Genomic DNA, 14,454 nt, shown 5'->3' with positions numbered 1-14,454 from the left:
GTGATATTTTTTTTCCTTGGTAGACATTATTACATTTCTAAATTGATTTCAACTTAAAACAGCCTAAAGCATTTAGGTTTGAAAGAAATAAGATTCTGAAGCAAGACACGGGAAGCAAAAAATAGGACAGAATTTCAGTGTCTCTTTGAGTTGCCTTGGTGATAACCAAAGGGGTCAACAGAAGCTGATAATCCACAAAGGGTTGAGTTGGGTCTGAAAAGAATCCAATTTCGACTTCTTCGCTGTTTTCCTTTAATACCATGAAGAAAGCATAGGTAACAAAAGGAAATATGCACAATATGTGTAAAAGGGAGTTAAAAACAGCATCCTATCAAATATCACTTGGCGAGAAGAAAGGAGGTTGAACTGGTGAGTGACATTTACATATAAAGAGTTTTTGGGTTTGGATTTATATAGCCATGTGTTTTATGTGCAAAGGATTGAGGAGCATGGGAAGAAACGTCATTTGTGAATGACGATGGAGAGAGTGTCTTTATGATATTTGAACAGTACGGTATTGAAAGAGAAGCTTACACAACTCAATGAAAGCTTATCATCTGATAATCACCAGGTGAACTACTCCTGTGAATTCACCAGAAGCAAATCCATAGGAACAGAGGCACCAATATAAATGCATTATTGTGGCATGTGATCAGTCACTTGTCTAAATCAGGAGTGAGGAACCTTCAACCTGTGGGCCAATCTTGGCCTGACTGGGTGTGTGGGTGTGTGTCAAATTTGGCTTGTAAGGTCATTTTTAAAGAAACCACGCCCACCTGCCAATTAGCTGATTTCACTCCAAAGGTGGGTGACCTCAGTCGCTAGCAGGCTGGTAGGAATTGATCCTCTTCCCTTTCTGGTAAATCATGCATGCAGCCAAAGCAGTAGGATTTAACTCCAGCACATCGGCTGATGGGCAGGGGTTAAATCCTGCTCAGTTCAGCTGTACATGCCTGTTTCATGTTGGGAACAGGCTCACAGAGCCAAATCTCAGTGTGGGGCTCTTTGAAAGCCCTTTTGCCAACAGCCCTGAACTGTTTTTTAGACCTCCAGGTTTCAGTCCTGTTCCTGGGGCATCCATGGTCATGACAAACCAGTTTTCTGCCATGCTCATAAGCTGGCATTTTCTTTGCTATCACAAACATTCCAAATGCCGGTGGAAGTGGGAATTAGCAAATTTGAACCTTTGAGTTGCATTCGACACTGCACAAGCAGAAGTCCACTCTATTGCCACAATAGAGTTAGTAAGGGCAGTAGGAGGGGTGGAGAGACAGACAGCCAACCACATACGAAGAAGCGATGTCAGCTGGTGCCAAATAGATTCTTTTGAAGAAGGCTTTGATCTGAGGACAAAGGGTTAAGCCCTGGAAGCAGAAGCCCACAGCATGAGAAGCTGGAAAAGACAAGTTGCAAACATCTTGAATGCACTTGGTTTGTATTAGTCCCATTGTAGCTACACTGTTTCTCCTAAAATACAACGTAGCCATAAAATAAGCCATAGCAGGATTTTTAAACATTCAAGGAATATAAGCCATACCCCGAAAATAAGCCATAGTGGTTTGTTTGTTTTAGGAAAAATAAATATAAGACGGCGTCTTATTTTCGGAGAAACACGGTAGTGGGCTTATTCTTGTTTTAAGCTAAATGAAAACTGAAAACATGTTCCATTATGTAACATTTGCCTGTGCAATCCAAACATTCATGACCATCTTCAAGTTCTGAAGAATAGCAAAAACAAAAACAAAACAAAAAAACAGAAACATCAATTCCAGGAGTCTGTCTGCCTGGGGAACACAGTGGGAGTTTCTGCATTTCCAATCAAGATCTCTTAACGCTTCTGTTAAAACAATATTTCCCACCCCCACGGCCTAGTCATTCCACCCACAGATCTGAAAACTTGAAAAAAATGAGTTGAAGTATATTATTTGCAAGTATTAATCTCCCACTCGTTTTTAGTGAGGAATATGTGTGAGCGAGTGTGTACACATGCAGCTCTCTCTCTCTCTCTCTCTCTCTCTCTCTCTCTCTCTCTCTCTCTCTCTCTCTCTCTCTCTCTCTCTGTGTGTGTGTGTGTGTGTGTGTGTGTGTGTGTGTGGCAAAGACTAAATAATCTCAACAAAAGCAACAGATTTGTGCCAAGGAAAGCAGGGGTATATCTAGGGGTTGGTCCCAACTAAGGCCACAGGCCTGGCAGGGGGGGTGCGCAAAAAACATGCCTCTCTACTCTGGCTCAGAAGCAGCTGGATTTTCAGACTGGCTTTCACTTTAAACCAATAATAATTATTTAAGCATATTATTATTGTTGTTGTTGTTGTTGTTGTTGTTGTTGTTGGCTTAAAGTGAAAGCCAGTCTGAAAATTCAGTTGTTTCTGATGCTGCTTCATTTTCTACCTTTACTTTCACACTTCAGATTTCCAATTTCCCCACCTTTTGTTCACACTTTCTCCTACCTTCTGGGTACCACCTCCACATCAGCTTGTTTAAGTCCTTTAATTTTTCTTCCTGACACAAACAGTGACCCATCTCTACATCAGACAACATTCGTTATGCTGAGAAGGTCCCCACAGCAGCTCCTGTCTTTCCCAGAAATAATCCCAGGCTTTGCCAATCTTATTACTTGTTGCAACAAATCTGTTTTACCCTAGCAAAACAAATTATTGTTTCCTTAGGAGACACATCTCTGAAATTAGTCTCAGGCCAAGAGAATAAAGCCATTCATTTTATACAACCAAGTAGAATGAAGGAAATTATCTAGAGGCTCAGTTCTGAAAAAGAAGCCCAGAATGTTTAATTTAAAGTATTCCAAACCCGGTAAATTGATGGGGGGAGAATCTAGCCAGGAAACACACACACACACACACACACACACACACACACACACACAGAGAGAGAGAGAGAGAGAGAGAGAGAGAGAGAGAGAGAGAGAGAGAGAGAGAGATTTTTTGAAGATATCACTTTATCTCAGCTCTACTTTCTCTTCTGTAAAATGGAGAAATAATGACATAATTTGAGGTTATTACCAGCTGAATTGCTTCTGTTATTTCCCCTTTCCTTAAAGAATGCATGACATGAGATATTGAGGGGAAAGGACTGCAGAGACGTGGAGTTGGGTTGATGCCCAGATTTCAGAAGTCATCCAATCTCTTGAAGTCTCACCTACCCTCTGTGATGTGGTGCTTCCATTTCATGCTGATCTAGCATTTCATCCACAACCACCAGGGCCAGGAAGAATTTTGGTTTTCAAAAACATGAAATCTTTTATCTGCCTTTGTGAAATGCAGTGAAAATTGATGCTAAAAACAGGGATTCACTTTTCTTCCACTTATTCATAGGCTCGCATGGTTCCTCAAGGTCATAAGAGGCCATAAGCTCTGTCTCCATACTGCAATATCATTTAGAGATGTAGCTATGCCTATAGGTTTGTCAATTCAGAGAGCACCTGAAACCATAGTTAGAAAAACCATGGTTTGCACTACCATGGTTTATTATTCTGGTTTACATTCCTGACTTAGTGATGATATGTAGCCTTTAGTACATTTCATTTCAATACCATATTGGATGGTTACTTGCCAACTCCCTCCGTTGTTAGTTGAGGACATTTCAGTATCCTTGCTCACTAGCATACATAATAAAATAATCATGACTCATGACAGAGGGGAAATTATTTTTTGTGATTGTGTTACACGACTGAGATAGCTCAGTTGGTAGAGCATGAGACGCTTAATCTCAGGGTTGTGGGTTTGAGCCTTACATTGAGCAAAAGCTTCCTGCATTGCAGGGGGTTGGAGTAGATGCCCCTCGTGGTCCCTTCCAACTCTACAATTCTTGGATTCTATCAATTTCATAGTGAATGTGTTAGACAGACAATGCTTGCTGGACATGGATCACTTTGATAGCGGGAATCAGCTGTGCGTGTTATAATATCCCAGTACAAGAAATTAAGATAAATCCATATATTCTTTGTAGAATATGTGGTTGGAAAATATGGCACAGGGTCAGAAGCATATAAATTCACACTCGGAAACACGGCCAGCAAGCAACACTAACTGGGAGTTATTGTCACTTTGCAAGGACAATTGGGGAGAAACTTCCTCTTATTATGTCTTAAGGGAAGCAACAGGAAGGAGGGAAGTGGATTAAAATTGATTTGTTCTTTGCAGCCTCTTCGGCTTCCTGATCTTTAATTACCTTTTAGGGTCAGCTGAAATATAGCTGCTCTTATGGATGTGAAACATTGTACCCATTCCCTCATCTGTTAAGAAGCGACTAATTTTGACTATATTGCCAAAGTTTAGAGAGATCAGGATTTCAGCTGTAGCAATCATGGGGCTTGTGCATACCATTTATTTATTACAATTTATTAGCCACCCTCACCCTAAGGTCTCAGGGCAGGTCACAACAATTAAAACACACCATTAAAAACAGTTGAAAACAAGGATTGACCTTGGAGTGATGTGAATTGAATGCACACATTGCAGCATCAATACACCACACAGCCAGGAGTTGGTCCAGCTATTTGATTACTCCTGCATGATAATAACCTAATAAAGATGAAGATGCTAATCATTGCCATCAGTTCATCCATCCTAGCTGACTCTTAAATGGAGCCATCTAAGTATAATTCCTAGACAGTGGAAAATTTGTGTTTATAGTGTGAAATAGTTGATGTGATGCACATACGGCATTCTTCTTAAGGTTGCCTGGCCAGCACTCTGCTCTGAACTCTTTATAAAAACAACAACAGGGCAGTCTCCTGGCAGCTGGGAATCTCTTTCAAGCCTTTGGAATGTGATATCCATAAGAGCTTGGAGATGCTGACAGTCCTCCTGGTGACCTAAAGTAGCGCTAACGTGTAGTTTGCAGTGCAAACTTAAAGAGTTTTGGGAACTTTGCATTGGCTGCCGATGAGCACTTTAAGTCTCCAATGCTCTCCCTCATCCAAAAGGTGCTCCTGCCAATCAGAAGCAGGGTGCACAATAACAGTACCTATGTTCTTACCAGAGGCTCTAATTCCCTTTGGTCGACCAAACTGAACTCGCTGATAAAGTAGTAAAAGTGCTTGTAGCAGGTGTTGACGTGAGCTTCGGCACCCATGCTGATGATGCTGTCAAAATGGTGGATGTAGACATGGACAAAGACTCTGAAGAGACGGGTGAGGATCTTGGTGCAGACCTGCTGGAAGTTCTTGGGGAAAGGAACACCTGCAAGACACAAGGGGGAGGGGAGTGTTTAGAGCTTTCAACACTACTGTGTTTCCCCAGCCACTCTGGGCGGCTTCCAACCGAATATTAAAAACAGTACAGCATCAAACATTAAAAACTTCCCTAAACAGGGCCGCCTTCAGTAGTCTTCTAAATGTAAAATAGTTGTTTATTGCCTTGACATCTGCTGGGAGGGCGTTCCACAGGGCGGGTGCCACTACCGAGAAGGCCCTCTGTCTGGTTTTCTGTAACCTCACTTCTCGCAATGAGGGAACCGCCAAAAGGCCCTCGGTGCTGGATCTCAGTGTCCGGGCTGAATGGTGGGGGTGGAGATGCTCCTTCAGGTACCCTGTTTCTCATATTTTAAGACATACCCATAAAATAAGCCATAGCAGGATTTTTAAGCATTCAAGGAATATAAGCCATACCCCGAAAATAAGACATAGTGATAGGCGCAGCAGCAATGCCGGCCGCGCCAGGAGGAGGAGGAAAAAAATAAGACATCCCTTGAAAATAAGCCACAGTGTGTTTTTTGGAGGAAAAAATAAATATAAGACATGTCTTATAATATGAGAAACACGGTATACGGTCCCGTTTGGGGCTTTAAAGAACAGTACCAACACTTTGAATTGTGCTCGGAAACGTACTGGCCTTGCATTTGTGAATTTTATTCTTATTTCTTTATTTTTACATTTAGGCCTCAAGGTGCTCAAGGCAGCATGCATGATTATCCCCCTCCCCATTTAACCTCACAACAGCCCTGTGAGGTAGGCTAGGCTGAGAGATGATGATTGGCATAAGGTCATCCAATGCACTTCACAGCTGAGGGGGGGCGGGTTTGAACCCTAGTCTCCCAGGTCCTAGCCCAACACTCTAACCACTCCAACACCCTGGCTTTCTTAAGGACAACAGCTATTGTGTTCTGGTGTGCACAACAGGGGTAGCCCAGCGGTAGGGTTGCCAGACTCAAGAGAGGACAGGACTTCTGTGCCTTTAATTGCCCTGCTCTCTTTTGAGTCTGGAAACCTTAAAGAGAAACCAGCAGACCCTTTGCTTGGGAATTAAACAAAGGGTCTGCTGGTTTCTCTTTAAGGTTTCCAGACTCAAAAGAGAGCAGGGCAATTAAAGGCACAGAAGTCCTGTCCTCTCTTGTGTCTGGCAACCCTACCCAGCGGTAGCCCTCCAGATATTGGTAGACTACAGCTCCCTTGGTCTTGCTGGCTGAGGCTGATGGGAGCTACAGTCCAACAGCATCTGGAAACTACCATGTTGGCTACCCCTGGGAGCTAGCATGGCCGAGAGATGCTTCCTCAAATAGTACAGAGATAACGGATTTGGTTTGTTACCTAAATTTCCTGGTACAGGCAGATGTTTATGATTTTTCCATTCTGAAAAAAATATTATATAGGGCTTCAAAAACATCAGTATGTGGTCCACCAAGACCCACAGCAATTTTATAGTGATCCATGGAGGAGGGCAGGAGGCTCTTGCTTTAGTACCGTATTTACTCAATACATGAAACCACACTAGACCTGCAGGGGGAGCTAAAGGATATCCTTAGCATTGAATGGAACAGCACTCTTACCAGTCTCATAAAAACAACTTACTGCTATATACAACTTGATCACAGTAATGGGAAACAGATGAAACAGCCCCCTAAACGATCCACCACATGTGTTCCATTGCCATGCACACTGCACAGATGAAAAGAAGAATAACCACAAACAATTAAGGGGTCTGGCAGTTACATTTTATTTTCAAGCAGGTTTCAGCTCATCTGTGTTTCCCACAAATGCATTCCAGAGTCTGAAGACAAGCCTAATGAACCAATTATGCACCTGATTTTAATGAAGTCTGGAGTTGTTGGCAGGATTCATAGACACAAAGTTGCACCTGCAATAAGACATGCAGGTTTCAGTTGCGCTAATGACTGGGAAGTCAACAATTGCTGTTGTCATGCTGTCTGGAGCTTAAAAGCTCTTTTTGCTGTGACTTGTAGAGTGGAAATAACTACAGCAGAATCACAGAACTACAAAGACCTTGAGACGGCTGCTCCAGGACAGTCAGGGATTGTTCTTCCTCTCGAGGGTACAAATTGAAAGCACTTTGCATTAAAAGTGGAGAGTAAAAAAAGCTCATTTAAAGAATCAGAAAGGCTTCTTTCCATGCATGCACAGACGGCTTGTGAAAGATGGAAAGCAGTCATTCTGATGCTCTAGTTCAGGCATCCCCAAACTGTGGCCCTCCAGATGTTTTAGCCTACAACTCCCATGATCCCTAGCTAACAGGACCAGTGGTCGGGGAAGATGGGAATTGTAGTGCAAAACATCTGGAGGGCCAAAGTTTGGGGATGCCTGCTCTAGTTGCACAAGGATTTCAGCCAAGTATAGCCATGAAAACAGTCTAGTCAGGCTCTGTTAGAGTCCAGACAGTTTTCGCATGTGCATATGCTGCTATAGGCACTAGATTTGAATACCAGACTAGTCTTGTCAAATTGTGGGCTCATAAAGTCCATATTACATCCTGGGGGGATCAGTTTCTGGACAGTGTCTCTTTAAAATAGGTACACGCCCACCACATGCTTTCGCCACTGCTACATGCCTTGCGGTCCCCAGTTTGATTTCTCTTACACTGTACAGTGTAAAGGTGAAATAACAGCTGAACAGCACTTTGTATGCTGAAAATACACTGATATGAGTAGCAGTTTGGAGACCTGACTTCCCAATGCTGCATGTCACTGCCATGGGGAGGGGCAAAGCAGCTCTGGCCACCCTCCCCTGCTGGCCACTATTGATTAACTCCAGTCTCCATAGATAACAGTCGTCGTCCCCCCCCAAAAAATGAATGAATAATTATGCACAGTTATGAAAAGTTATTCAAGTTTCAGAACTTTATAGTGAGCTTTGGTACATCATTCTAGACTTCTCTATTCCAGTGAGAGCCCTTTCTGCCGTACATTATGAACGCAAGAAGCAAACTGTCAACAGTAGACGAGCAGGGAGGAAGTGCCTGGCATGGTAGCTTGGATGCAGATAAAGGCTTCCCTCAAGCCAGGAAGTGTGGTGGAAATCTGATAAGCAAGACATCCATTTTGATGTATGATGCTTCAAACCTCTTGATGGCTCGCTGGTCACCCACAACCATTCTGCTCAGGAAATTCAGCTAGTGGTTGACCAGCAAACTCCAGGCTCACCTGGAAGTTAATAGGTTTTCTAGATCCTGCCACCTGGTTGTTTGGCTAGATGTCATACTGAGATTGTGTTTTGGGGCGAGGCAGAGCATAGTCACCCTGGCTGGTAACCACTGAGAACCTTATTCTCTGCAAAAGCTGGTTCTGTCTCACTGTCATCTCTGGTCAATCAGATTTTGTACTGTATACTTTTCTTTTTTAAGCACCTGCAAAGAAAGATGATATTTGGATGAGTGTGCCTACAATAGGGAGCAATGCCTCCATCGTATCATCCTCTAAAAGAAACTATTGTCAGCCATGTTTGCACATGGAACAGGGTAACGGAATGGTACTGTTTGGATGGGGAGTTCCTTTTTGGAGACAATTGCTTTCACTCAGCATCACTTAACCCAACAAGGAAATAATGAGAAGTGGTGTATTAATGCATTATAAATGAGAGGCAATAAGTGCAAATAAATTACAGGACAGAGTGTTAAAGGATTTGACTCTCCAAGCCAAGATTTTGTCCCCCCCCCCCCCGATGCGTTCGAATGAAGCCTGGTAATGGGATTCCTTATTATTAATCACTACAAAGTAATTGTAGGAATTAGCAATTATCCAAAACAATGGCACATATACAATGATTTTCCCCCCAAACCCCATGAGACATGGGCATTGTTAACAGCCTCTCCTTATGAATGTGCGTGTGTATTTTAAACTAGCACTTAATGGGAATGGTACAAGAACAGCTGCAGACTGTTGCACAGCATTAATTCTGAAAGGAGATGGGGTGGCAATAACACAAGCAAGCCTTGACGAAACCAGCCAGCTGCAAAAACAACTAGAAACATGGTGTGTCAAAGTGGTTACAATGGGAGAATAACCCAAAAGGCACCATATTATCCTTCCCCCACACTGCACACAAATCCTTTGTCTTCTTTGCAAAAGGGCCTTGGGGACTGAAAATGGAAACTGCAAACAGTCAGCTGTACAATGCAATCCTAGGCAGGTGGATTCAAAAGTAAGGATGGTATTCAACTAAGTTTTACTCACAGTAAGTAAAGGTAAAGGGACCCCTGACTGTTAGGTCCAGTCGTGGATGACTCTAGGGTTGTGGAGTACAGCTTCCGGGTCATGTGGCCACCATGACTAAGCCACTTCTGGCGAACCATAGCAGCGCACGGAAATGCTGTTTACATTCCCGTCAGAGCGGTACCTATTTATCTACTTGCACTTTGTGCTTTCGAACTGCAAGATTGGCAGGAGCAGGGACTGAGCAACAGGAGCTCACCCCGTCGCAGGGATTCGAACCGTCGACCTTCTGAGCAGCAAGCCCTAGGCTCAGTGGTTTAACCCACAGTGCCACCCACGTCCCTTACTCACAGTAAGCCCATTTAAATGAATGAACATGACTAAGCTACATAGGTCCATTCATTTCAATAGTATCGGATTCAACATCATGTTAAGCAATGTGATTATTCTGTCAGTGTAAGGTTTTCTGCTTGCCAGACGGATTATCTGATTTTCTGTTGCTGGCAGCTACCATTGCTGAACCGAGAAAATGAGCTCCTCTACTAACTAGTGGAGTGGCCACTTGAGAAAAAGAGGACAGGGCTCCTGTAGTTGTGTGAAAGAGGGACTTTCTGCTGGTGTAGCTGAAATCCTTTCTTCTACATAACTATTAAAGGGGCAGAAGTCCTGCGCTCTTTTCCACCTTGCCATCCCTATCTGCTAGTAGTAGTGTTCTGCTTCCTTCCTGTGGCAAACTCTGAATAGAAAAAACATGTCTGTTTTACTGGAGTAAAAAACCCCAGCCCTTTTATCCATTCCCACCCTCTCCTTCCTGAAAGTGGCCAGGCTGACTGACACTGACACAAGAGCATGGGGGCACTCACAAAGAAAACCAACATTTGCTGATAATTTGCAGTGTGATCAGCAATAGAGTGTATGCTGTAAACAACACAATTGATGGAAACTTGTTCTAATGCACTGCTTTCTCCCTGCCACAACATATCTGTTGCTCCAAACTGAGTCCCAATGATGCTAGGGAGGTTCACCAGATGAAAATCTCCCACTTAGATTGCATTATGTTACACTTTCTTTTTATCCCCGCCTCCCCCAGCCATGAGGACTAGAAACTTCTTTTTAAAAATGAATCTGTAAAAAAAAAAGAGAGACTTATGTTTCTGTGGAAACCATCACATAGTCACATCCCACAACTTGCAGGAGGATTACAACAATGCTGCAAATGAGCCCTGGTCAAGACTACAACACAAGACTACAACACAAACCTTCGTTACGAACACAGTTAAGCTATACACATACGTAACTGGCTATAATGGAATATTCAGAAACTTATACAAAACTAGGTTCAATTTTTTTTTTCATTTAAATGAGAACAACATACATCAACTAGCGAAGGCACATCCCCAAACTTAAAGTGCTGGTAAGGACTCAGTCCAAAATGAATGAGATAGTCAAAAAGTACCACAAGAGGAGGTGTGCAGCAGGTGTAGAGAAAACACTAATGGGTCCACTTGGCAAACGGGCGTGGCAAGCCAAAGTCCATGAGGTGGCAGCAGTCTATTCAATTGGTGCCAGGTGCAGCAAAAAACAATGTCCATAGACAAGGTTCCCGGGTACGTCCCTTGTTTCGCCCTAGTCAGGCTTCCTCAGTACTGGTAGCTAAATATCATAAAGGAATATCAACCAGCAAATGAGCCCTGGACAGTTGCTTCCTTTTAGGATGACCCATAGCAACATATTGCTGTTATTTGAAAAACGCCTGTTCCCGCAACTTGCATCAGGCAGAGCAAATTTGCCCTACACAATCACTTCGGCTTACAATGACCATATAGTCAATATTGTATTAATATTTGGGGGGGAAATGAGATTGCACATGGGCTAAAACTAGATTAATAGTTCCACTGTAAGTTCAATGAACTTTCCTATTTATTTATTTATTTATGTATTTATCTATGTATTCATTCATTCATTCATTCATTGCTTGCATGTATATCCCATCTTTTTCTCCAAGGAGCTCAAGGTGACATACATGGTACTCCCCTTCCTCATTTGATCCCCACAAGAACCCTGTAAGGTAGGCTGAGAGGCAGTGACTGGCCCAAGGTCCAAGGTCATCCAATGAGCTTCATGGCTCAGTGGAGATCTGAACCCTGGCCTCCGGGGTCCTACCAAATAAGTGAACACAGGACTGTAGCCTTAAGGGCAGTAGTGAGTGCAGTACGGGCTCTTGGTGGCAGCAGCAAGCCTTGCACCTGCCTTGTATCTTTAGAAAGAATTAATAGGGGCCGTGGCTCAATTGGCAGATCATACGCTTTGCATGCAGAAGACTCAATCTCTGGCATCTCAGGTTAAAAGGATCAGTTGCATATATGGGAAAGACTAGTAGGAGACAGTGTGGTGGGGACACCACTGCCCTCACCTGAATGCTGCTCTGTTGTGCTAGTCTGCTAGGAGGTAGAGGGGGAGGTGGCAGTGAGGTCCATAGCTGTCAAGTTCTCCCTTTTTTTAAGGGAAATTCCCTTATGTTGAATAGGCTTCCTCGCGAGAAAAGGGAAAACTTGACAGCTATGGTGAGGTCAGTGAATTGAGACATACCAACAGAGCCAATCACACCAGTGCATTTGCACTAGACCACTGACCTCACTGCCCCTCCCTGTCCTGGTGAGCAGCATCAATGTGACCAACCAGAGGCCAGATGAGCAGCAACACCTGAGAGCCATGGTCAATTGACAGTACAGCGGTACTTAATCCATTCCCGAAACCAAAGCGTTCCAAAGCCAAGGCATGCTTTCCCATAGAAAGTAATGCAAAATGGATTAATCCGTTCCAGACTTTTAAAAACAACCCCTAAAACAGCAACTTAACACGAATTTTACTATCTAATGAGACCATTGATCCATAAATTGAAAGCAATAAACAATGTACTGCAGTCACACAGTCAATCACTCACTCACTCAATCAATCAATCAGGAGCTGAAATTGGGTTCCACACAGTCACAAAAAAGAACTGCAAGAACAAAAACACAAAATAAATAGAAAAAAACCAGACAGACCTCAGCTCAACACTCAAAATGGAAAAGTGTGGCACTCAAAACGGAACGCGTTTGGCTTCCGAAAAAAGGTTTGCAAACCGGAACACTTACTTCTGGGTTTGCAGTGTTTGGGTTCCAAGTTGTTTGAGTACCAAGGTGTTTGAGAACCAAGGTACCACTGTATTTTGAACTGGATGGACAAAGAGCCTGACCCTGAATATGGCAGCTTCCTACGCAGCACCCATTGCCTACTCACCTATCCTGGTAGGAAATATGTCCTCGTTATTAATTAAGGTCTCGATCCATTCCATCAGCATGCACATATACTGGGGCGCCGACAGCTTGGTGGGCCTCTTGTAGCGGTAGTCATCCTGCCACCGGTACTCATACTTGAGGCCACCCGACATGATGGGGCAGCTCTTCTCAGTACAGAATTCTGACATGGTCCCATAGATGAGATTTATCCTGTTGAAGAAGTCCACAAGGTGCACCGCGATCCAGTCGTTGATGTTCTCCCCTGGGGGAAGCTGGACCACAGCTTTCAGGTCAAGTCCCGATTTCAGAGAGGCTTGAGCTTTCTTGTGCAGCTCAAAACGCTGGGTCCCTGGCTCAAATTTCTTCCGGGGGCGGAAGGTTTTGTCTTTGTTGAAAACTTGCTTAAGGCACAAAGCCATTCTGGGCTGGAACCAGCCAGGGTGGTGACAAGGAGGACCAGTCTTCCCAACGGGCAAAAATTAAAATTAAAGAAATAATAATCTGGATGGTTCCTAAAAGATAAAATGGACATGAAGTATTTACCGTCTTTCCCCTTTTTTAAGACACCGTCTTATAACTTTTTTTCCTCAAAAAAACACAGGGTGGCTTACTTTCGGTGGGATGTCTTATTTTTTTTTTATTACCGGTACAGTTTTTACAGCTCAGGGCGCTGGCTCAGGGCACTGCTCGGTTCTCTTGAGTGCTCGGCGCTGCAGCAACCACTGGTTCCGGGTGGCGGGGCAGCAGGCATCCTAGGTCGGGCCAGGCAGAGGCCGCTGGCTCAGGCGCTCCGCCTGCCGCTGCAGGGCGCTCCAAGCTCCTTGGCCAGGCCAGGCAAGGAAGAAGCAATGAGCCCAGCGGTGGCGACAAGCACAGAAGCGGCAGGGCGGCGATGGACGAGAAGGCGGAGCGCAGGGATGCAGCCAGCAAGGCGGGAGCGTGATCAGCTGTTAAGCGGAGCTCTTGGAGCGCCACTTCAGAGCTGATCGCGCTCCTGCAGTGCCAGCTGCATGGAGTGACTCTGTGAGTGGAGGTGCCTGTGGGGGTTGGTTTCCGCGGAGCGGAAGTATGGCTTATTTTGGGGGTATGTCTTATATTTCTCAAATGCTTAAAAACCCTGCCATGGCTTACTTTCTGACTACGTATTAAAAAAGGGGAAACAGGGTAAGTCAGTTGTTTTACAATGTACACCTTGGTTACACAGTGTTCAAAATTTCCATTGTTCCAGGCACATTTTGCAATAGGGAATTTCATTAATGCAAGCAGTTTCTAAGCTCCGGGTGCAGTACTGCACCTAAGATTTCAGATTACAACTGCAGAGTGGAAGGAAAGGAGGACCTTTTCCTGCCTCCCCACTTCCAGCTATTCTCTGAAGACTGGAGAAGAGACCCACTTAGGGATATTAGGGGTAGGCAAGTGAAAGACTAGACCATGTGGGAAATGAACATAATATTTTAGCTGCAGTTCATTCATTTTCAGCTTTGTATTCTTTTTATAAAAGGTATGCACCCATAACCTAGGTTTAAGGTACCATTTAGCTCCTAACTTTCATAACTCAGTTTCTAACACTGCTTGGTTAGGTCAGGTCTTCAATTCAGATGACAACAACAACCAGATGCATTCCGGAATAAATTTGCATCCTCACAAAAATGACCTGTAGCATCTACACCAGGTTTCAGAAAGCTTTATGGGCCTGTGGATACATTTGCAAACTGGATTGTGGGTATCCCTCTCCCTCTCTCACACACACACATAAACACACCACAGACAG

The 14,454-nt window shown here is 43.9% G+C and overlaps 1 protein-coding gene across 5 annotated transcripts in view; it reads right to left on the bottom strand.

Annotated features, from left to right (window-relative positions):
• The window catches only part of MOB3C (MOB kinase activator 3C), a 36,992-nt gene that overhangs the window by 5,191 nt on the left and 17,347 nt on the right, over positions 1–14,454 (bottom strand). For all 5 annotated transcript variants that reach the window (XM_060276927.2, XM_088674097.1, XM_035123433.3 and 2 more), the window contains exons 2-3: positions 12,685–13,195; positions 4,999–5,201 (exon numbers count right to left, since the gene is read on the bottom strand). In XM_060276927.2, the coding sequence (XP_060132910.1) occupies positions 4,999–5,201; positions 12,685–13,102 (621 nt within the window). In that variant the 5' untranslated portion in view covers positions 13,103–13,195. The remainder of the gene's footprint in view (positions 1–4,998; positions 5,202–12,684; positions 13,196–14,454) is intronic.

Source organism: Zootoca vivipara, chromosome 7 (assembly GCF_965207765.1).
Source record: "Zootoca vivipara chromosome 7, rZooViv2.hap1.1, whole genome shotgun sequence".
NCBI classification, from domain to species: Eukaryota; Metazoa; Chordata; class Lepidosauria; order Squamata; family Lacertidae; genus Zootoca; species Zootoca vivipara.
The sequence above is the reverse complement of the archived record's forward strand: the minus strand, read 5'-3'. Positions and strand labels throughout refer to the sequence as shown.